The sequence below is a fragment of the Nannobrachium achirus genome (assembly GCF_963921795.1).
Source record: "Nannobrachium achirus genome assembly, chromosome: 23".
In the NCBI taxonomy this organism is placed as follows: Eukaryota; Metazoa; Chordata; class Actinopteri; order Myctophiformes; family Myctophidae; genus Nannobrachium; species Nannobrachium achirus.
The window spans coordinates 25,118,659-25,141,361 of record NC_137830.1 but is presented as its reverse complement, the minus strand read 5'-3'; the positions used below and the strand labels follow the sequence as shown (position 1 = coordinate 25,141,361).

At 42.1% G+C, this 22,703-nt stretch overlaps 1 protein-coding gene across 1 annotated transcript in view; it reads right to left on the bottom strand.

Annotated features, from left to right (window-relative positions):
* mybpc1 (myosin binding protein C1) overlaps window positions 1–22,703 on the bottom strand; it is a gene marked incomplete at both ends in the record, with an annotated part of 64,827 nt that overhangs the window by 466 nt on the left and 41,658 nt on the right. Inside the window, 12 exons of the mRNA XM_080754278.1 lie at window positions 7,000–7,186; window positions 8,382–8,518; window positions 9,465–9,624; window positions 10,326–10,465; window positions 10,835–11,030; window positions 11,456–11,544; window positions 12,267–12,434; window positions 16,550–16,684; window positions 18,938–19,126; window positions 19,571–19,675; window positions 20,816–20,975; window positions 22,078–22,214. Of these exons, the coding sequence (XP_080610404.1) occupies window positions 7,000–7,186; window positions 8,382–8,518; window positions 9,465–9,624; window positions 10,326–10,465; window positions 10,835–11,030; window positions 11,456–11,544; window positions 12,267–12,434; window positions 16,550–16,684; window positions 18,938–19,126; window positions 19,571–19,675; window positions 20,816–20,975; window positions 22,078–22,214 (1,803 nt within the window). The remainder of the gene's footprint in view (window positions 1–6,999; window positions 7,187–8,381; window positions 8,519–9,464; window positions 9,625–10,325; window positions 10,466–10,834; window positions 11,031–11,455; window positions 11,545–12,266; window positions 12,435–16,549; window positions 16,685–18,937; window positions 19,127–19,570; window positions 19,676–20,815; window positions 20,976–22,077; window positions 22,215–22,703) is intronic.

The window sequence follows — 22,703 nt, the reverse complement described above, 5'->3', positions numbered from 1 at the left end:
GGGCAGTCCCCGGCAGGGGGACAGACAGGCGCTTGCATGCGGTCAGGGTTTTGTTTGTAAACGACATTTTCGTAACAACTTGAGCCCTACGGTGTACTCTTTAACAACAAAAAAGCGAAAGTATAGCCGGCCAACAAGCTCACAGAGTGCATTTTAGAGATGCATTTTAATTGCACATTTCAGAAATTTTCCCAAAATAGGGACGCCAGGGTTAAATAGTTAAAATACGTTTTTGATTAACTTGTGATATTATCAAACATACGTAAAATATTAACCATAATCAGACACCAGTTCAAATATGATTCTTATTGGGGGGAGGTTAACACGGTTCAATGTGCTGTGACTCTGTTTTCATTTAAAATGTATTATGTGACCATTTTTTTAAGATTTGCTACATTTACTGGTAGTGAAAGTATATTTTGATGCCAATATTTTTTTACATGTCTCAAGTCAAATTCTGAATAGAGTCCTTTTTCTTGTAACATGATACTTTATATTGTGTGTTGCTATTTTTACTTAAGTAAAAATAAATCTTAGTACTTCCACAACTGGAGAAGACACCATGGTCAGGTACACAGCTGCAACTATCCATTGCTTTCACTATTCATTAATAGTCTTTTTTTCATAGAAGCCATATTGTCATCATAAATAGTTCAGTGCAATGTTACTTCCTTCATAGGTTACCAATAATTAGGTCAAACAGAGCTCAGTGGGAAAACTAAATGGATAAATGGAATAGAGAAGTAGTATCATTGGTAACACATGTGAAGGAAGTAACATTGCACAACTATTCATGTTAATATGCCTTCGAAAATATGTCATTTATTCAGTTAATATTATTAATTTAGAGACCATAGCATTTTCAAAGTAGTAAAGTATGACGATAAATGCTCACCACAAGTTATCTAAACCCAAATAGACAGTCACTTTTCAATTTCTATCAGAACAAAAACGAGGCATTTAAGTGAAGCAGAAGAGATTTAAATAGGATTCATTTTGTACTCTACTTGGTACATCACTGAAGCAATTATTCTATTACTAGAAGTTAATTTGATTAATCTTCTCACAACAATTAATAATTTCAGCCCTAGTCAAGGCAAACAGAATGTGAAAGTCAACAGGCTATGAAGAATGTGGTCAGCAGCAGGATACTCGTCAGTAGAATGCATGGACATGATGAACAGGTAAGCTGCTCAGCTAGCAAACACCCTGAACACTCACACAGGTGTTTTCACTTACTCACAAACCTTGTATCTGTTTTGTAAACGAATTCCCTGTTCAATAGGACATTAATTTACAAAAAAAAACAACAATGAGTACCTGAGACGAAATAACAGTCTACAGTAAGTCCGTATTTTAAAATTTTGGATAAAGACATTTTTTTGATTCACCAGACTTGTAAACCACAAACTAGACATTTTTAATTTCTTAAAGTCTTAATGTACTCCTCCCTCATTTTGTTGAATTAGATTATTTTACTTAACTCATATACCTGTATATTAGGAATTATAAGACATAATACTTATGGAAAGTGGAAAAACTGTATATCTCCAGCAGTTTGTGGAACAACAGTATAAGTCCGTACAAGCAATATTCAGCAGACAAAGGGAGCAGATAACATTAAAAACGACAATTAAACAAAATGAGGGGGGAGTGCATTAACAATTTAACAGATTAAAAATGACTAGTTTGTGGTTTACAGTCTGGTAAATCCAAAAATATATATATTCAAAAAAATTAAAATATGGACTTATACTGTTATTCGTCTCAGGTAGTCATACAAGAGTCAGAGTGTTGCACTTAAGTAGCAAATCCATTGGAGCACAGGTTATTTTTGTTCATTTCCTAAAGTAATGGCCTGGACATACAAGGTTTCTCTCTGGCTGCTTATACCAGGTTGACGCTGGGTGGAGCTACTGTATTCTGACATGTTTATGAGTGGAGTGTGAGGGAGCTGTCAATCAAACCTAGTTTGCGACCGCCCACACAGCCCTGAGAAGAGGATGTAATCAGCTAGAGTGAAAAGTCCTGTGGTATGAGTGTTCAGGGAACTTTAATGAATACTCTGCTTTTCAACTTTTATCTCCATCTCTTTATTGGTGGGAGAAATCATCAGTCCAAGTCCATCATCGCTCTCTCTGTATCAAAAGCCCCACAGTTTGTCAGCGTGTTGACATGATTGCTCAGAAATCTGAAACTGTAGTAATTCTCTCCTCTGCCACAAGGGGCCACTTGGGACAATGGCCTCAAGAGCAAAGGCCTTGCAGTTAATTCTTGGTATTGTTGGATCAACAACGGTTATTTGCATTTTCACAGTCTATAATATGTAAAATAAATGAATGAAATAAACCGATTGACACAGTTAATGTCACACACTGATATCCAAAAAGTTGACAGTGGAATTCATTCCATTCTATGTAGGTCTGATTTCATCAGATGATATTGGCCTATCGCACTTAAAATAAACAGAAAATGTGTCTTTTCTAGGGTATATGCAGCCAAGAGTTGGGTCTCTTCTCACTTCCTTCAATGAAGGATGATGATAGGGGTTGACACTAAGGTCTCAGAGGCACTTGCCCATCGGGCAAGTACAGGTCATGTTCTACTTGCCCGAAGGTAATGCCCACTTGCCCGAAAAGTAAATCGTCCATTATAAAATGATAGGTATGATTTTAATTACCGCTCAATTTAACACTTATTTCTTTACTTTCTGGGGCTTTGCGATAAAATGTCATACCTCAATACCTCCAAATCCAAATTCCAAATGATTTAGCTATGATTGAATATGTCTATGGTTTCACACTTGTTATTTTATATTTTTAAATGTAGCAACAGTAAAAACAGCACATTATAGGTAAATTAGTGCTCTTATTTTACATTCCACAGACCAGAAGACACAGCACAATGGCCACGTTCAGGTGTTTAGACAGATATCTCGTGTTGTGTTTATAGACATTTGTGTCCCCTCTCAAATGAGCACTTGCCCTGTCGGGCAACCTGAAAGCCAACTTCACCTGCCCTGACGTTTTATTTACCTGCCGGGGGCAGTTGGGCAAGCCTTAGTGTCAATGCCTGGATAATGAAGGCTGTGTTCCATTTCATGTAGCACAGCTACATGTGCTACATGTTTGAAGGCCTACACTCTCGGAGTTACACATCTTTTAAGGGGTCATTTGGAACCCCGAACAAAAAAGGGGGCTCGCAACTCACTTTTAGTAGCTTTAAACTTTATTTATGACAACAAAGCAGCGTTGTTTTCCTCAGTATATGGTCATTTGGAACCATGAGGGGTCCCTGTACCACACTTTGAGACCCACTGGTGTAGCAGAGAGTTTCCAGAGACCCAACATGCACAATATCAGCACCCTGACTCTCCTTGACCATAATGGAACAGAGCCTTCATTAGTATTAACACCTGTGAAGGACGTGAGAAGAGACCAAACCTCTCTCCAAAATGGCTGCTGTGCATATAACCCATTCCCCATGTAGTCTCTGTCACTTGAGCGTTCCTCCAGCCTCCGGACAGCGAGGAGTTTCACTTGCAGGATGTGTAGTGTGTGCAGAGGAACACTCTATCACTCCCACTCCCTGCTGAACATGCACCCCGACCGACCTGTAGAGTTAGCTTGTCCAGTTCACATCTTAAATATAAAATCTACTGTAAGGCATCCAGGAGAAACGGAGCATGAAGAAATCGCTTGATACTAGAGTCTTTCCCCGAATGTTGCTGTTAATTCAAGGCAAAAGATCAGAGCGTTTCTTTGGGGGTTACTCACCTTATAGATATGTGGCGCAAGTTACTGTCTATTATCAGGGCACCACTGGTCAAGCATGCAGTTAGTTCACATCAACCACACCTGCTGAAATGTTTTGGGAAGAGACAGATGTTTGTTATAGCCGGCCAGCAAAGCAGTTAGAGGAAAGTCATTCTTTTTTTTTTCTTTTTTGGTTCCTGTGGCTTTGTCCTGGGACTGCTTGAACTCAGGTGCTACAATTAGACTTGGGCGGTATCTAATGTTTTTTCCCACCTTTATAACTTCATGACATTTCACATGGTGTATATGGCATATGATGGTATTTGTGTTAAAAAAAAAACTAAACAAAAAACATTGTCCCACACTGCCGTGTATCTCTCAGTTAAATGGAAAGGGAAGCATCTGTATTTTTTAAAATTATACCATTGGGATTTCTAAATACCCTGATATACCGTAATACCTTGTTACCGCCCAAGCCTAGTCTACAAAGTTGACAAGATGCATAATGAATGACATAAGCTTCATATGCCAAAACCATATGAAAGCTTACCTTGGATGACAACATACATTCACAATTCCTGTGTTTGGACTGGGGGGAGAAAGAAGAGAAGATGTTAACACAATGTTTACATGAAGGAGTTATATGTGCCTTCAAGGGAGTACTGTCGGGTTATTGCTGAACTCTTTTACGTGAGGAGTTAACCACATCTCAGGAGGTAGAGTAGCGTCCCCGGTGTCGATCCACGCCGCCTCCTGGTATCCTGTCAAAGTGTCCTTGAGCAAGACGCTGAACTGCCCCTAACTGCTCCCGGTGAGCAGGTCGTTGCCTTGCATGATGTGTAAGTGTGTGTGTGAATGGGTGAATTTAACACAGATTTCGCGTTGGCGAAATGGGGCTATAGAAATGCAGATCATTTATGCCGGCATCTGGTGAGTTTAAGATGGAGTTATAACATAATTTACCCCACATGGAAACCTTGTGCGTGTGTGATGTGCAGTGACAAAGTAGCTGCTACACTGTGTGTGACACTGTGTACAGTAGGTATGTGATGACAGAGTAGTGTCTGGAGGTTATGAGACATGCTGAAATAGAGTCCAGTTTTGTCACAAGTGAAACACATTTGGAAGAACATGTGGGGGAAGTGCATTTGTGTGCACTGCACACAAATGAAAGGATTATTATGTCAAGTTGTCATATAAGGCCAGGTACTACAAGCAAAATAATGGATAATGTCAATTTGTATATGTATTAAATTGTTTTGATAGTTGATATTAACACAATTCAATAACATGAACACATTTACATCAATAACACACGTAAAAGTACACCTCATATCTTTTATGATTTTATATATTTGCCAACTACCAGTAAATGGCTAGTTGATTTTCTGAAAATGACATTTTGTACACATACTGAGTTCAATGCCTGCTTCATAATAATTAGCTACATAATACACCCTATTCACGCCTGCCCACTCAGCAACTTCCTGGTGCTGACGTCACGCGTTGAAGGGGGAAAGCCCATAGAGTTAACACAGAAATCGCAAATTTAATGCAATTTCCGAATAGTAAAGTATAAAATACGGCTAGCATGATCAAGAACACAAGATAGTAAAAGGCACAAAGCATTATAATTTACTTTACCGTTCGAAATAATGATTTGTTGGCTTTAAGTCCAGCGATTTCTGCGTTAAAATAGCAGGGTTTCCCCTTCAAAGCTGACGTCAGCACCAGGAAGTTGCTGAGAAATTTGCTGAGTGGTCAGGGCGTGAATAGGGCTTATTCTGCATTTTGCTTCCCTCTTGGGTTAACTACAATTGTCTTTTGTAATTTTTATTACACATAATAATAATAATAATGGTATCATGTCTCACAAGATACTGTAGGCAACAATCTTGTTTTTAACATGTGTAAAGACTAGTATTTAACGCATATAAATGAAAGAACAATATTTTGACAAATGCCTCAATAGATTACCATCCAATGAGTTATTGATTAAAACAAACCAATAGGTTCTAAGTTCATCTACTAAAGCAGGTAAAAGTGATCTTTTGTTTTTAATTATTTAATTATTTTTATGTACTGTATACATCCAGTCATTTTTCATTGTCACAGAAAGACCAGAATTATTTTAGCCTATTACCTGTAGTACCTCCCCTTATAATGATGAAAAGTACTTACATGTCCAATGCCTATGTTTATGGTCAGGCCTATACTATACTCACTACTGTAGGCTGGGACTGGTTTCACAAAATGTCTCTTCTCCTTCAGTTGCTAAGGATTGATTTAAACCAGGCATGCTTGGCAGTATTTGAACATAAGGAGGCAAAACCTCAGATTTAACGCAGTGGTTCTCAAAGTAGGGTCCGGGGACCTCCAGGGGTCCTTGATGTGGTTCCAAGGGGTCCCCAGAAAAATGTGTTAATATTCATAGCAGCTAAATCTGTTCAATCACCCCTATATACAGTACACAAATCCAAAGAGCAGCAATCATAATTGCCGTGTCAAGACTACAGGGCAGCGCTCTATGGATTGGATTGGTACATACCTGTAGACCTTTTGAAAATAACATTTTAGATAAGCTATTTTATTTTCAAGAGAAAAAAATAATAATTTTCTTTTTTGTTCTTTGAACTTTAGAGAAAACTGCTGCGCCCTTGTTTGTCCTTTGTCTTGGTTTAACTGCAGGTGCGGAGGTCTGGAGGAAATGAAGGAAGGCTGGTAGAGGACTCGCACACTACATATATACATATATACCTTCGTCAGTGCTTTACAAAGCACTGACGAAGGTCCCAGGACCGAAACGTTTGCCTTTTTTTATTTTTGCACTGAGCACCTTGAGCACTATGGGCTAAAAATAAAAGAAACTATATTTAAGTCTCAGTCTAAGGAGTATTCCTTAAGTATATATGTAGTGTGCGAGTCCTCTACCAGCCTTCCTTTTTTGTTCTTTTACATTTTAACACAAATCCTTTATGGGGTCTCTGGCACAACATATGTTTTCAGATGGGGATCCAAAGCCAAATGTGTGAGTCCTTGAAAACATGAAAACGTTTGAGAACCACTTTTATTGCCGGGGTCATCGATTGGAAGACACGCTGACAGAGATTGAGAAGAATTTTTGGGAAACCAGCCCCTCATCCAGACCAGAGAGACACCACCACCACCACCACCTCCTCCTCCTCCTCCTCGTACCATAGATAAAAAAAAATCAAGCCGAACACACTTCCCAATCCACACTGACCTTTGACCTCCAGCTTACAGTCCACCTGCGCCTCCCCCAGGTCGTTGATGGCCTTGCAGGAGTAGACTCCTCCATCGTAGGGGCTGGGCTTTCTGATCTCCAGGGTGCACACGCCCTGGTTGCTGAACATGCGGTAGCGAGGGTCGTCAATGATCATGATCTTGTTCTTCATCCAGATCACTTTGGGCTGGAGGCACAGTGCTCGAAATTGTTTACTCAAGTAAAAGTACCAGTAAGACTCCCTAATCGGGAGATAAGCAACCGTCACATCGCATACACAAACTTTAGAAGGCAATCGTAGCCAATCAGGAGGGAATATGGGAAATGGGAGAGATCCGTGTTGATGACATGACGTTAGAGATACTGTGTACAGCTTTGCGTGATTTTAGGCCAAAATCTGTAGGAGCAGTGTCCATAGTAACTTGCGACCTAACGGTCGCAATCAATATACTGCAATGTAGAAATAAAAAAAGTAAAAATCCGGAATTCAAAATTCAAAAGTAAAAGTATAAAAATATTGTCATCAATATGTACTCAAAAAGTACTCATTATGCAGAAAGTGACCAGTTTTCAATAGAAATCTTTTGAAAATGGCTCCCGACGCTTGTAGATCGGCTATTTTCAAATAGCCAAATTTTAAATAGGGCTGAAGTGGTTAATGCTGATGTTTGGTAATAATAATTCAAATCTAACTAGTAACTAACAGTTTCAAATTGTAGTGGAGTTAAAGCTATACTGTGTAAGTTGCTCAACTAGTGGTCAGTAGCGTCCGCGTCTTTCGGCCGTTTTTCGCCGCGGACCGGGCCTCACACCCCCGCGTCACCCCCGCGTCTGCCTCCACCTCGCCGAGATCTATCTTTGGAGGGGTCCCTGGTTCCTGTGCGTTCAGGCATTCCGGAGAAACGGAGTGTTTCACCCGAGTATAGATAGAGACACACGGGCGCCTACAAATATGGCCGCCCTATTGTGATAGCTAGCGACCCCACTTCAAGATGCGCTGTGATTGGCCGGCAGTGTATAACCCTCGCTGTGATTGGCCGGTAGTGTATGATGACGTCATTTTGCCGGGAAATCCCGCCCCTGTCACTGCTAGAAGAAAATATATAAAGAGAAGGCTTCAGAAGCTGAAAATAACGGAGTGGGTGTTCTAAAACTTTAGCGATTTAAGAGTTAGGACAATTTTAAGATTTGTTTTATAAAAAAAGTTACATGGTATAACTTTAAAAGTACAATACTGAGATGTAGTGGAGTAGAAGTAAAACTCCAAAAGTATTGGAAATTGGCCATACTCAAGTAAAGTACCGAATACCACAAAACCTAAGTAAATGTACTTAGTTACTTTACACCACTGCCTACATTTGGGTTCTATCTCGGTCACCTACCCGGGGGTTGGCACGAACGGCGCAGTTGAGCGTAGTGTTGTAGCCAGCGATGGCAAACGTGTTGATGAGTGGCTGGGTGAACTTGGGAGCCTCTTTAAAGTCGTGGTCGGTGTACTCTGGCGTTTTGAGCAGCATGCCTGTGAAGGAAATAGGATAGAGGAAGGGGGATTGTGCTGCATGATACGTGCGCTGAGCTGTATCATGGGGAATAGTGTGTCCCATGTGATGAGAGAAAGAAAACGGTGCTTTATTTATCCTCAGTTGAGACAGTGACATCATCACTAGGGGTGGGAATCACCAGGGACCTCAAGACGTGATTTCTAGCGCAATTCTTCTGGCCACGGTCACATAAGATCACGATTCTTCGATTATGTCATGCTTCTGCGATTCATTTGGATTTACTGCTATAGCTGCAGTCTTTCAAAAACACTTGAAAAGCCATAGGCCTACTGCTCTTTTCCTGAAAATGTCCTGAAAAGGCATTTTTTCCACAGGTTCCTTTCCCTGTTTTGCCTTTCTAATTGTTATGGAGAATGGAGTGTATTTTTGCAAAAACTCATAGAAATAGCAAAATATTGCTGATCTACATTTTCTGCAAATCCCCTGAAAATGTACTGTCTTGCCAATGGCAGGACGTGTGATGTTTTGAAATGGCGCATCTGTATAATTTACAAATGTTTAAATATTGTGGTGTCTGTTGAGCTATAAAATTCATGTAGATTTGGCCAGAATGTCAATGTCTAAAGAATCGCAATTCTTGGCATCAAATAATCGATACAGATTGAGACAAAAAGAATTGTGATCTTATGCTGAATGGATTCATTCCTCCACCCCAATGCTCATATGAGCTGTCAGTCACAATTATGACGATTAACAGTCATAATTGCTATTAATGAATGCGTTGATTTGATTGTATAATTTGATTTGAAGGGATATTTCACTTTCAAATAAAATAAAGGAAGAAAAATCACGAAAACATCACAACCCCTCACGCATTAGAAGGACATTTTAATGCATGAGAGGGCTGAGATTTTTCTTTTTTTATTACGTTTTTCATTTCTTTTGAATACAGACAGAACATACCTTCTTTAACGATGAGGGCGCTGTCCTTGGTCTGAGTTGCACACTCGCTGAGGCCAACCATGTTCTCTGAGTAGATCCTGAAGAAGTATTCGTTGCCCACCACCAGCTCTGTGATGGCGATGCACGTGCGATGATAGTGCTCGATGCACGTGTACCACTCCTGTGACGCACATCAAATGGAACATAGTGATTGATTGATTGAAACCTTTACTTATTCTTGAAAAGAGCATTGAGGTTCATTGAGACTACGCAAACAAAAATCTACAATTAAGACATATACTGATTATAATACACGAAAACAACAAAATAAAACCATAACAGAAAATGTTCAAGTTAAAAACAATTACATGATGAGGTAGATATTTTTAGCGTGAGTTGTAGAGTGTTCCATGAAATAGGAGCATAATTTTTCAGGGTGGACTGGCTATCATATGAAACAGATAATTAGGAACATGACTGAGCAGAACAGCCAATATTGTGTAACATGCAGTATGTTTGATTAAAACACACACAGACACATACACATACAAACACACAGACACAGACACACTTGAAAATGCTTTTTCATTGGCTGAAAATTAATCATCCCCAAGTCCCTCTGCATTTACTGTCCTTCTATTGAGCCACTGTTGTGAACATATCAACCTTGTTGTTCGATTTAGCGGCTTTTCAGAGCCCTTTGGTGACTTTATTTCATGCAATTTCAGCTCCTCTCTGCTCTAGTAGTTACGATCTTTCCAGCTCACAGCTCTAGTTAGAGAGATGGCTTTGACATTGTAAGCGGACGACTTGGGCCACAGTATCTCAGAGTATTTGTTAGGTTGAAGGCCTGTCTGGTTAATAGCAAAACAGGTTTCCTACCATGGTCTTCTTATCTGCTTTCTGAATGGTGTAGCCTGTTATGGGGCAATTGCCGCTGTCTTTTGGGGGAGTCCAGTCCAGAGCTACGTTTGTTCCCCAAACCTCTTCAATCTTCACACACTGGGGAGGTCCGGGCAGGTCTAACAACCATTTAAAAATACATTATACAAAGTTATGGCTCTGAAGTCGAAAATAAGAAAAATAGCAGGTCCACAAGCTTGTCACGGTTGTATTTTAACTTTTTTTGTTATGATTTTTTTCAAGCCAAGGTTCAAGGTTGATTGTTATTCCACGGACTGAAACCTCCTCAGTCTTATTAATGATGAGTATGATTTATTGTAATCACAAACACCTCTTCTTGGCTACTTCAAATTATGTTTGGCAAACAACAAACAACACAGAACCTTATGGCTTCTGGAAGGTTTCTGGTTGTGGAAGGTTCTTCCTAAATTCGGAAAAGAGCCATTACGTATCCGTGGTAGGACCTGTGGTGGCCTTTCCTCACTCACCTACTATCTGGATATCAAGGATGGCCGTGTCGGTGTGGTTCTCCACCTGTACCGACATTTCGTACTTTCCAGAGTGGCTGCGCTCCACCTTACGGATGAAAATGATGCTGTCGCAGTCTGTGTTGCGGATGCTGACGTGTGCTGGGTCGATGGGCTGCCCTTCTTTCAGCCAGTTCACCTTCGGCCTTGGTTTGCCCTAGACGACGACATGCAGAGTAGGGATGGGACGATACGTTATTATCGTTTATCGTGATCAAAACACTCACAATAATCGTATTGTGGAGATTTAGAATGTATCATGAAATTACCCTCGTCACTGGGATCACTGGGATCAATTCACCTTTTTCAATTCCATTTACCTTTTAAACCCTCTATAACTGGTAAAACGTACTTGGAAATAACGTACTTGATACAGTCTTTTTTTTTCACTGTACCAAATCTCTTTGCCAAAAAATTGCAGATCTACAAGGATATTTTGATTATCACGATAATATCGTAAATCACAATTTCTTTGGTCACAATAATTGTGACATGAAGTTTTCATATTGTCCCATCCCGAGAGCACAGTCGTCAGTGAAGAAATGAACGGTTGCCATCTTGGGGGGCAATGATGTCACTTACCATGAATGGTACCACAAGGTTGACTGCTTCTCCAACTTTACGAGTGTACGTCTGCTTCAGGTGTCGCGGGATGCGAATCTTGGGTGGTTCTGAAGGGGAGATAGGCCAGGTGGTTGGTTTGTGTGTGTGTGTGTGTGTGTGTGTGGGGGGGGGGGGGGGGGGGGGTGTGGGTGCGTGTGCGTGTGCATGTGTGATAAGGGAAGTGTTTGCTGTTATTTTTGTTCAAACAGGACAGCAGAGAGACTTTAAAACTGAGCAGAGAGAGGAGGGAAATGTTCCTCAGTTAGAATCACACTTGAGGTGTTGCAGTTATGTGGTTTAAGCGATGGGGAATTGTATCCGCACAATGATATTACAAAATACATCAACAATTTTTCTCAAAAACGCTTGACTGTTCTTGTGTCCCTACGAGACAGTTCATAACAACAATGGTGGCTTTAATGGGCCTCTTTTTGTAGGCCCGTGAATCTTTTTACTATAAGCTAATTTTTCTCCTCTTTCTTGTTAACAGGAAAGTGGTAGAATTATACTTAAGTCGTTATTTTTGTCTCAGATCGGTTGAAATAGCGATGGACACAGCACTGCAGTGACCATATTGACAATAAATCTGCTTGGCACCTGACTACAAAACGATGTCACGGCTTAAGAAGCCCATGTTAGCGACTAGAATTGACATTGCCACCGAAGAGGGTTTTAAAAAGACTCCTAATGAAGTGTAATGAGACTCAGAAAAAGAAAAGAAAAGTCAGGCTGTGATTCTCCCAAACTCATGAGCATCACATGCAGTGGCGTGACGTTGTTCAGAGCTCACCGACAACCTCTTTGACGAGGACGGAGTGCTGAAGGGTGCGTGGAGAGCTGGCTCCAGCTGCATTCAAGGCGCTCACGCGGACGAGGATCTTGGCCCCCAGAGGGAGACCAGAGATGGTGTACTTGGTCTTATCTGTCAGCACCGAATTGGACACGACCCAGTCATCAGCTGTGGGGGAAGAGAGATTCAACTAGCAGTACATTCATTCAGAAAGAAAATAAAAACATAAATCCTGTCAGCAACAAAGTGATGGAACATGAGATGATCAGTGGTGGAACAAGTACTCAAACGTTTTACTTAGGTAAAAATATAAATACCGCGATATAAAAATTAGGGATGGGACCATAAGCGATATTATCGTTTATCATGATAGAAAACAGATTACATTTATCATGATATCGTCCTCCATCATGCACTGGGATCAATTCCCCTTTTATTTGCCGAGCTGAATATCCGGTACCACTTAAACCCTCTAGAATTGGTAAAAGTTACTTATGATATACGTATCAAATGTCTTAGCCAAAAAATAGTCGATCTACAAGCTCATTTCACACCCTATCAAATGTCTTAGCCAAAAAATAGTCGATCTACAAGCTCACAACGCGTCGCATCGCGACACGTTGTGAGCTTGTAGATCTGCTATTTTTTGGCACATGTTTTGCCACAGGATACTGTATTTTGATTATCGCGATAATATCGTGAAACGCGATTTCTTTTGTCACAATATTCGTGGTATGACATTTTCATATCGTCCCATCCCTAATAGAAATACTCTCTTAGGGTACGGTCACACCAAAGTATGGTTGCCGGCTGATAAATTATTTGTGTGCTCATTCTCCCAATAACCAATGACACACATAGCTACAGTAACCACTTGTCACTTCCTGAGTCTTGGGACGGTCCGCCTTCGACTCACCCGATTGGACAGAGGCGTAAAACAGTGCTTCGAGCATAAGCGCAAGGTCTGCACGGCACACTGAAAGCTTGCGCAAGACCATAAATCCACGCCATTCCCATTGAAATGCATTGGTGGAATCCACTCTCATAGGGAGAATATTTGGGGCGGTATGACTGTACCCTTAGGGTGCCCTCACACCAAAATACCTGTGAGAGTGGAAACCGCGTTCCGCCAATGCATTTCAATAAGAGTGAAGGGTTTTTTGCAGAAATCCTCTGCTGGCATGAAACCGCTTCACTCTCATTGAAATGCATTGGCGGAACGCGGATTCCACTCTCATAGGTATTTTGGTGTGAGGGCACCCTAAGAAGTAAAAGTCTGAAATTTAAAATGTACTTGAGTAAAGTACAAAAGCATTGATATGAAAATGTAATTAAAGTACCAAAATTAAAAGTACTCATTATGCAGACTGTCCCATTTCAAGTTTTCAAATGTATAAAACTCAGATCTCACAATGCACAGTATCACGGCGCATCCACTACATCTTGATCCAAATATCGTACCTTTACTCCGAGATGATATGGAGTAAAAGGATTGTAAATTGGAAATACTCAAGTAAAGTACAAATAACTCAAAATTCTACTTAAAGTGGGCGTGACACGGCCAAAACAGCTAATTATGGCTATCAAATTAGCCAATTTTTTTAATGATGTCATGTACCCCCATGTTAAATTACCCAATCAAATTAATTTATTGTAGTTACTGTACTGAAAGTAGTACTTTCTGTAAAGTAACGGCAATACATTAATTTGATTGGGCTAATATGGGGGGAGGGGCGGAGACTCGCGGAGTCGAGTATCCATATCATTATCTTTTGAAACTGCCCCAAAAAAAGCTGTCCGAGGCGTGTTTCCGACTTTCTAAACCAACTTTAAAACTATCAGTTCTAGGGGTAAAAATTATACACCATTCGCTATAAAATGGTAAAAAAGTACATGTCTTCTTCAAAAAAAGGTGTCAGAGATTCGTTACGAGGGTCAACACGCTTCTCCCCGTCTAAGGGACGGTTTTGTCGGCCATACCCTGCTGTGTCTTCCGCTAAACCTGACTGGAGGACCTGGCCGGGACGCGTGATTATGGATCCCACTGGGAAAGATGGAGAACGAGCGTCCAGCGATCTCCTTCTCCTTGAGCCCTTTTAGCAGACATATGTCCTGCTGTCTCGGAGGACTGAGGTCCGTGGCTCATACACTCTGTGTGTGTAGCCTGTGTGTGTGTGTGTGTGTGTGTACACACACAACCCTGCTAGAAAAACCAGCACAGACCAGCACAATTTTCATGCTGGTCTGTGCTGGTCTATGCTGGTTTATGCTGGTTCATGCTGGTCTGTGCTGGTGCTGGTCTATGCTGGTCTGTGCTGGTCCCATGCTGGTCCACCAGCACAGACCAGCACCAGCACAGACCAGCATGAACCAGCATAAACCAGCATAGACCAGCACAGACCAGTACAGACCAGCACCAGCACAAACCAGCACATGTTGTGTTTTACTGCTGGTCTGTGCTGGTGCTGGTGCTGGTCCAGCATAGACCAGCACCAGCACCAGCACAGACCAGCATGAACCAGCATAGACCAGCACAGACCAGCACCAGCACAAACCAGCACATGTTGTGTTTTACTGCTGGTCTGTGCTGGTGCTGGTGCTGGTCCAGCACAGACCAGCATGAACCAGCATAGACCAGCACCAGCACAAACCAGCACATGTTGTGTTTTACTGCTGGTCTGTGCTGGTGCTGGTGCTGGTCCAGCACAGACCAGCATGAACCAGCATAGACCAGCACAGACCAGCACCAGCACAAACCAGCACATGTTGTGTTTTACTGCTGGTCTGTGCTGGTGCTGGTGCTGGTCCAGCACAGACCAGCATGAACCAGCATAAACCAGCACAGACCAGCACCAGCACAAACCAGCACATGTTGTGTTTTACTGCTGGTCTGTGCTGGTGCTGGTGCTGGTCCAGCACAGACCAGCATGAACCAGCATAGACCAGCACAGACCAGCACCAGCACAAACCAGCACATGTTGTGTTTTACTGCTGGTCTGTGCTGGTGCTGGTGCTGGTCCAGCACAGACCAGCATGAACCAGCATAAACCAGCACAGACCAGCACCAGCACAAACCAGCACATGTTGTGTTTTACTGCTGGTCTGTGCTGGTGCTGGTCTGTGCTGGTGCTGGTCTGTGCTGGTCTGTGCTGGTCTAAGCTGGTCATATACAAATAGGGACAAACACCCATTTTAACTAACAGGTTCCAGTGGCGCCGACGATAAGTGCAGGACTGAAGTGCCAGAGGTAGTAAGTTCGAATCCCACTCACACCCACAATGTCAAAAATAATGTCACAATCTAATATGGTCAAATACAGAACAGGATTCAAGCACCAGAGCAAAGAGCAAATTAAACCAGCAAAGACCTGGTCCACTTCTCAGGGGGGTCCCCCGGGGGTCCCTGACCACACCAGCACAGACCAGCACAGACCAGCAGTAAGCGCTGGTTTGTGCTGGTGCTGGTCTGTGCTGGTTCATGCTGGTTTAGATGGTGGGACCAGCACAAACCAGCACCAGCACAGACCAGCACCAAAACACAACATGCGCTGGTTTGTGCTGGTGCTGGTCTTACTGCTGGTCTTGTGCTGGTTTTTCTAGCAGGGAATAGCTCTCGCAAATAGCCGTGCGGTGCAGCGCTAGCCACGCTACACGCTAACAACAAGGTTGTGCGCGGCACCGCACGACGGACGAAGTATGCATTGCGCGGCACCGCACGACGGACGAAGTATACATTCACTACTAACTGATACGGCCCCGCCTCCTTCTCAGACTGTTTGAAGAAACACCACGTGACCTACTGTATCATAATGTTAATTTTCGGCCGGTGTCGCCAGTCCTTTAAGGACAGTACTTGAGTAAATGCATTTCGTTACTTGTTTACAACAGTGGTTCTCAACCTTTTCGCGCCGTGACCCTCAAAATAATCATATTTTAACTGGGGACCTCCCACCCTGACGAGGCATAACATTTTGTATAACACGGTTCTATTGTGAAAATAGCAGATCTACATGCTCACAACGCCTCACGCTGCGAGGCGTGAGGATGTAGATCGGCTATTTTCACAATCTCTGCCTCAAATTGACCTCAAATTGTCACTTTAGAATGGTGCAGATACCCTCTATACACTTCAACTTTATGTTGGTTTGTTTACTGTTGAGTTGAAGTTAATCATCTGGGGACCCCCCGAAATAATTTGGCGACACCCCTGGGGGTCCCGGCCCACAGGTTGAGAACCACTGCTTTACAACACTGGAGATGCTAGCAGTAGGCGAGGTGTCTCACTTCCTTCGATGCAGTACTCCACCAGGTATCCATCCAGACCGGCCGCTCCGATGGTGTCGGGGGGGCGCCACTTCATGGTCACCGTGGTGTCCGTGACGTCATCCACCACCAGCATGGTGGGCTCACTGGTCACGGCTGATGGGAAATGGAGTTCCAACAAACCAGCGTTCATTTAGATTTTTTGATTTCGTTTTTAGGATAAAGTTACATTTTAGTTTTAGTCATATTTCAGTCATCTGAAATGTTTTCATTTTAGTCTAGTTTTAGTCGACTAAATGTCAAAAGATTTTAGTTGACCAAGTGTACAGCAAACATTTATTTTGGTGGGCCTTGAATGCGTCATAATGGCTGATTTTACGCTTTGGTTGCATGCTGAAAATAGCCAATATTTACGTGTGTGTGCGTTTGTGTGTGCGCGTGTGTGTGTGTGTGTGTGTGTGTGTGTGTGTGTATATATATATATATGCCTACATATACAGATACACACGACAGGCTATATGCTTTACATACTGTATATTGTAATGTAAAGCCATTATTATAGTGAGGTTTGGTGAAGTGAGCAGTGTCTCTCTCTCTCTGTCTGTGTGTGCAGAGGTATGTGTTCAATCTGCTCATCAGATCTCATTAGGGCTGGCTCGTGCTGTCTATTCTTATATGGAGGAATCGTATTTTTACTCCTCCCCGACGCTCCCCGACAGTGCCTGCCTGATCTCCTAAACCTCTAATCCGGAGATGATTTGGCAGCCATTATAAAGGCATATTTAATATCTTCCAAAGCTCCTGCGTGTCCAGTGGAGGTCACAGCGTTTTTAGGAGTGTGTGTGCGGGGGGGTCGTCTAACAGCTGCTCCGGGGGGTCCCCAAGGGTAGACATGTACACATGCAACCAGTGTCAAGGGCCCACACTTTTAAATGTTTGCCTTCATTAATACGAAACAGTGGGACGGATAAACTGTATGTTTTCTCGCGTAAGCACCCTAATGCTTTACTGGACACATCGGTAGCATAACGTCGTATTGGCCACGCCGAAAATAGCCGATGTACTACAAGCTCACACCGTGTCGCGGGTGCGACGAGTTAGTGAGCTTGTGCATCAGCTATTTTCCGTGTGTGTTGCCGTTGCCGGCATTATGATGAAGTACAGGTATAAATCAAGCTTGGGTTCGAAAGGGCCAGTGGGTTCACGTTGCTGGGAGTGAGTTCAAGAAGGTGTTTGTAGGTGGGTAGTCTCAAGTTCCGCAATCTCCAAATGCTATAGAGTCTGGAACCAGGGGTGTCGCACCAAATTCTGGGCCCTGCACCTTAACTATTGAAAAATAGCAGATCTACAAGCTCAAAACGCGGCACTGAGTGCCGCGCTGCGAGCTTGTAGATCTGCTACTGTAGATCTTGAATATTTCAATTCCTTCTAAGGTTTTTTGAAAAACCTATGTTTCTGTCAGTGGTGCTCAAACCTTTTCATGTGAAGGACCCCCATAATTATATGTATTTGTCCACGGACCACCATCTCAAAATATTTAGTTCCAGGGACCCCCCAGAAGCAACATTTGAGTTACAAATGTTTGCTTAAAAAATGCATATATATTCAAAGATTTGCACACATTTTCACAATTTTGAGTTAAGGTATATAAAATAATTAAGGCCCTAGTAACTCAGTCCCATTTTTTCCCCCTCTGTTTTGACGCCCCTGTATGGAACTACACCTCCCAAAGGCAGAGAAAGGAAGTTGTCATCTGTTTGTCATCTACGTTCACGAACATATATTTTTAAATAGGCCTATCTTTTTATCATATATTATTTTTTCCATTTCTGATAAGCAGCAAACTATATAGGATTAAATTATTTTTATTACACTGGGACAAGATCTGCGCAACTGCAAAGCAACGGGCTGCAAAAAAGGAAACTTCCGGATAGTTTTCAAAGCTTCCGCTGCACAGACTGTATGACCAAAACATTTGAAACTCGTGGGAGACTCCAGTGTTAATTTCGCTGACTAAAACTAAGACAAAACATTTTCTGATGAAAACGAAATAAAAACTAAACTATGATGACTAAAACTAATACTAGTCATTGCGGGTGCCTGCGCCTGCGGGTGTCACAGACCGAAAATAGCTGATTTACAAGCTCACAACGCGACGTGGCGTGAAAATCTGCCATTTTGATGCCATCGAGGCCTGCCGTTTTTTTTTTTTATTTGACCAAATCAACTGTAGATTTTGTCAACTTAAATCTTGTGATATTTAGTCAACTAAAACTAGAGTAAGAGTAATACATTTCAGGTGACTAAAATATGACTAAACTGAATATTATTCAAAAGATTATGACTAAAATGAAATCAAAATTTGCTGTCAAAATCAACACTGGCTGGAAAGAGTCTGTGTTGACTCACCGAGGGGAATGAAGGCTTTGGACGGCTCGCTGGGCTTGGACACGCCGATGGCATTGACGGCGAAGATCCGCACCTCATACGGAACGCCCTCGATCATCTTCTTGGGCTCGAACGTGGTTTCTTTGATCAGGTCAAAGTTCAGCCTCATCCACCTGGAGCTCTGCTTCTTTTTCCTCTCGACAAAGTAGCCTCGAGAGGGAACGAAGATCAAAGGGGAATTTTGCTTTTGTTTCTTTCTTTTCTTTTTTTTTTTTTTTTTCTTCTTTTTTGCCATATTTGTAGATCGTTTGGACTGCAAACGAAGGGTGGGTTTTAACATTTGTTTCGTGAAACGTCCAGAGGGGCAAGCCAGAAAAACGACATGTTGATGTTCTTTTGGGCAACCAGTGGAATGGTCTTTTCTGACAGACGAATATAGACATCAGCCTCTTTTGGGATGATAATAATAATAATAATAATAATAATAATGGTATCATTTGAATTGCCCCTCAAAAAGACGTTCCGGAGGTGAACGAGTGCACCAATTCCAATACCATTTACTCACACCCACCCTTCATTTGCAGTCCACCACAGAATCTAAAAATGCAACGGTTATGTGTAAGCTCATCAAGAGCTGTCTTATTATATATTTACCTAATATTGGCGAGCCCCCGTCATAGAGCGGCGGTTCCCATGTCATGGAACACCAGTCACCTCCCACCGCGGGGACCAGGGGGGCATCAGGGGGGTCTGGGATGTCTACACACAACATACTGTAAGTACAGGCCAATGACGTCCACCTGTCCGTGTTGTCTTGCTTTAAAGATGTGGTAACCACCAAACTTTTTAGCTCGAATCAAGACCCAAAAGAGAATTTCAATGTCTCTCCAGGACTCAAACAAGTGAAAATATCTGATCTTTGTGCTATTTTCACTACTTCTAAAAAGTGTTATTTTTCATGCATTATTTTTTTTTTTTAAACCTTCTGAAATAATTCAACAAATTGTAGGGGGAAACGAATGCATTCATTCATTATTCATTCAAAATGGGTTCCCTGTTTGGGAAACACTGCTTTAAAGCTTCAAGCTGTATATTTGATGCCCCATTGTTTCGGCAGAGAGAGGTAATTGCAACAATATCCAAATTTCATAAAAGTTACATACTGTATATAGATAGCAGTGTGTCTAATCCAATTTACCAATTTTCTTATCCGACTTTACTGACATTATTGACTAGGGTCAAATTTGCGGTATTGAGTTTACAAGCTAAGTTCACAATGCAACCATCTGGGATCGCTCAAGCCCATCCGCTGAAGGATGCCATCCCTTTTTTCAAGCTACTTGGCAGGTGTTTGGATGGGACCGTCTGTCTATCAGTGTCTGCTCCAACAAATCACATTGACGTGTTTACACGACGTATAGTAGCTGCGCCAGTTTCTTGCCGAAGCCAGTCGGGAAGAGAGCGAAAACATCTTTTCCACACAAAAAAGCCTTCAGTGCCATTATTTGCCCTTCTTTCAACAAAGAAATATTGTCCAGTTGAGAAATATCTGTTATTAAAGCATCTATGCTCGTCTCGGTCTTGTTCGTGGTAGCGGCCATGATGAATGGTGAAAGAACTGCAATGCAACAGGTGCTTCTCAATGGTGTTACACCCGGTCTCGCCAAGATCCCGCCCCTACTGTAGCTGTCGCTGATTGGTTGGACTGGGTGTGGTCAGTTTAAGCTCCAATCTCTGAGTGATCCCAGATGGAGGCTGTATTGGGAACTTAAAGGAATAGTTCACCCCGAAAAATCGATCGATTATTCACCCCATGGAGACTCGAGTTAGTGATATACAGGCAGTGCCTTATGTGTACTGTAATCTAACCCAAGACCCAGTTTTGGACGTGGGTCTCACCTACAACCTTGACCTTGACAGCAGCTGTGGCCTCTCCGGCCTCGTTCTGGAGGACTATCTTGTAGTTGCCTGTGTCCTCCCTCTCGGTCACGTCGATGGTCAGGCTGGTCTGGTCTCCATATGTCTCAGCGCGCACGTGATGCCCAGAGTCCAGGATGACCTAAAGAACAGGCCAGCGGACAGTTACATATGTTGCAAGTTGACAGAAGCTCTGTGTGTTTTAACCTTTTTGAGCGATGCTCCTTGAAGAAGCTAAGCTCCAACATCTGGCTTTGTCTGGGACACGAAGCGTGACCTACATCTGGCCAACATCAGACCTACATCTTGGCACAAAGCGTTCAAAGTAACACCTCAAATTCCCTTCGAGGATTAATCGTGTATCTCATCTCATCTCATCTCATCTCATTGTGATTATTCACAATTTGATTCGACTTTATTTTGAGGACGCAATTCTATTACATTTTTGATTTAAACCTTATCAAAAGAGATCATTCTAATCGTAGCACGGTAGCACTTGCCCTTGCCTCGATGACCTTGCAGGCTTATGCAAAGGCTAAATATCATTCAGATAGCATGTTATGTAGACGAATGCCAGGTCACCACCCCTGCCTCGGGTGAGGGTAGTAAATAACCCTGCTGTACTCTTAGTACGACCAGACATGCAGCATGACCCCCATCAAAGATGGCAAAGCAGTGAAAGCACACAGTTTTGGCTAAAGTTTTACCAGGTTTTATTCCCCAAAGTGAAAAGGCAGCAATACAAAGGAGACCAGATCTGGAAATGGATATAGAGGATAAAGAAATATTCTAAATCAAATAACTAAAATATTCAATGATCTAACTCAAATTACTAGTCAAATAACTACATTTACTAGTCAAATAACTCAAAATACAATAGTCAAATATCTCAAAATACCAAAAGACCTGCTATAAACAAAAAATGCATTTTAACCATGGTTTTAACTTAACTATACTTTGTCAAAACAATTCTCCTCATCTGGCATTAAATAATGTGTATAGTTTCAAAGTACAGATTATAGATTTCTTGGGATGTTCTACTGTTAGACTGATGATAGGTTTTGGTTTATCTATAAGGTTACTATTTTCTATTGGTGCATTCATTACCTTGTGTTGTCCTTGCTTATTGTAAATCGCTGTGGATTAAGAGCGTCTGCTGAACGCCTAAATTGTAAATTGTAATCCTGGTGGCTTTTGCAGGTTAGGAAAACTCAAGCTCTTGATCTAAAACCAAAGCCACTCACCCTCTCTCCTTTCATCCACACCACCCTGGGTCCTGGTTCTCCACTGATAGGGATCTCCAGGCGCAGCTTGTTGCCTGCAACGATCACCACTGTGTTGTCTGGGAAGTTCAGGCTGTCCAAGAACACCTTTGGAGGATCTGTGGGCAAAATATATAGGCTTACCAAGGATGGTGGACAATGTGGTGTAAAAGAGAGGCTATGACCGTGTGCTTTGGAAACACTGGCATGAAAGATGTAGCCTGGAATCAGACGAATCCGCCGGTACAAAATTGACCATGGCGTATTTGGGTCTGGTCCCGCTCAATTGTGAATCCATTTCCTCACCCCGAAGAGTTGGGTGACCAATCAGGGCCCAGTATTGTTCTGGTCAAAGCAATTGTCTGGTACTTCTTCCATATAGAAGTACCAGACTAATATCCACGAGGTGATATTCAGGGCTCTATTTTGAATGTCTTAAAGGGGCACTCCACCACTTTTCAACCTATCTTCATATAATAGGTCCTCACTAATGTTCATGATAAAATATCACAATTTTTTTCTACTCAGTCTGGGTCTCATAGGAGAGCTGTGGGTGGGTCAAATCCTTCCTACCGGTGACATCATCAATGAGAAATGAAAGCTAATAG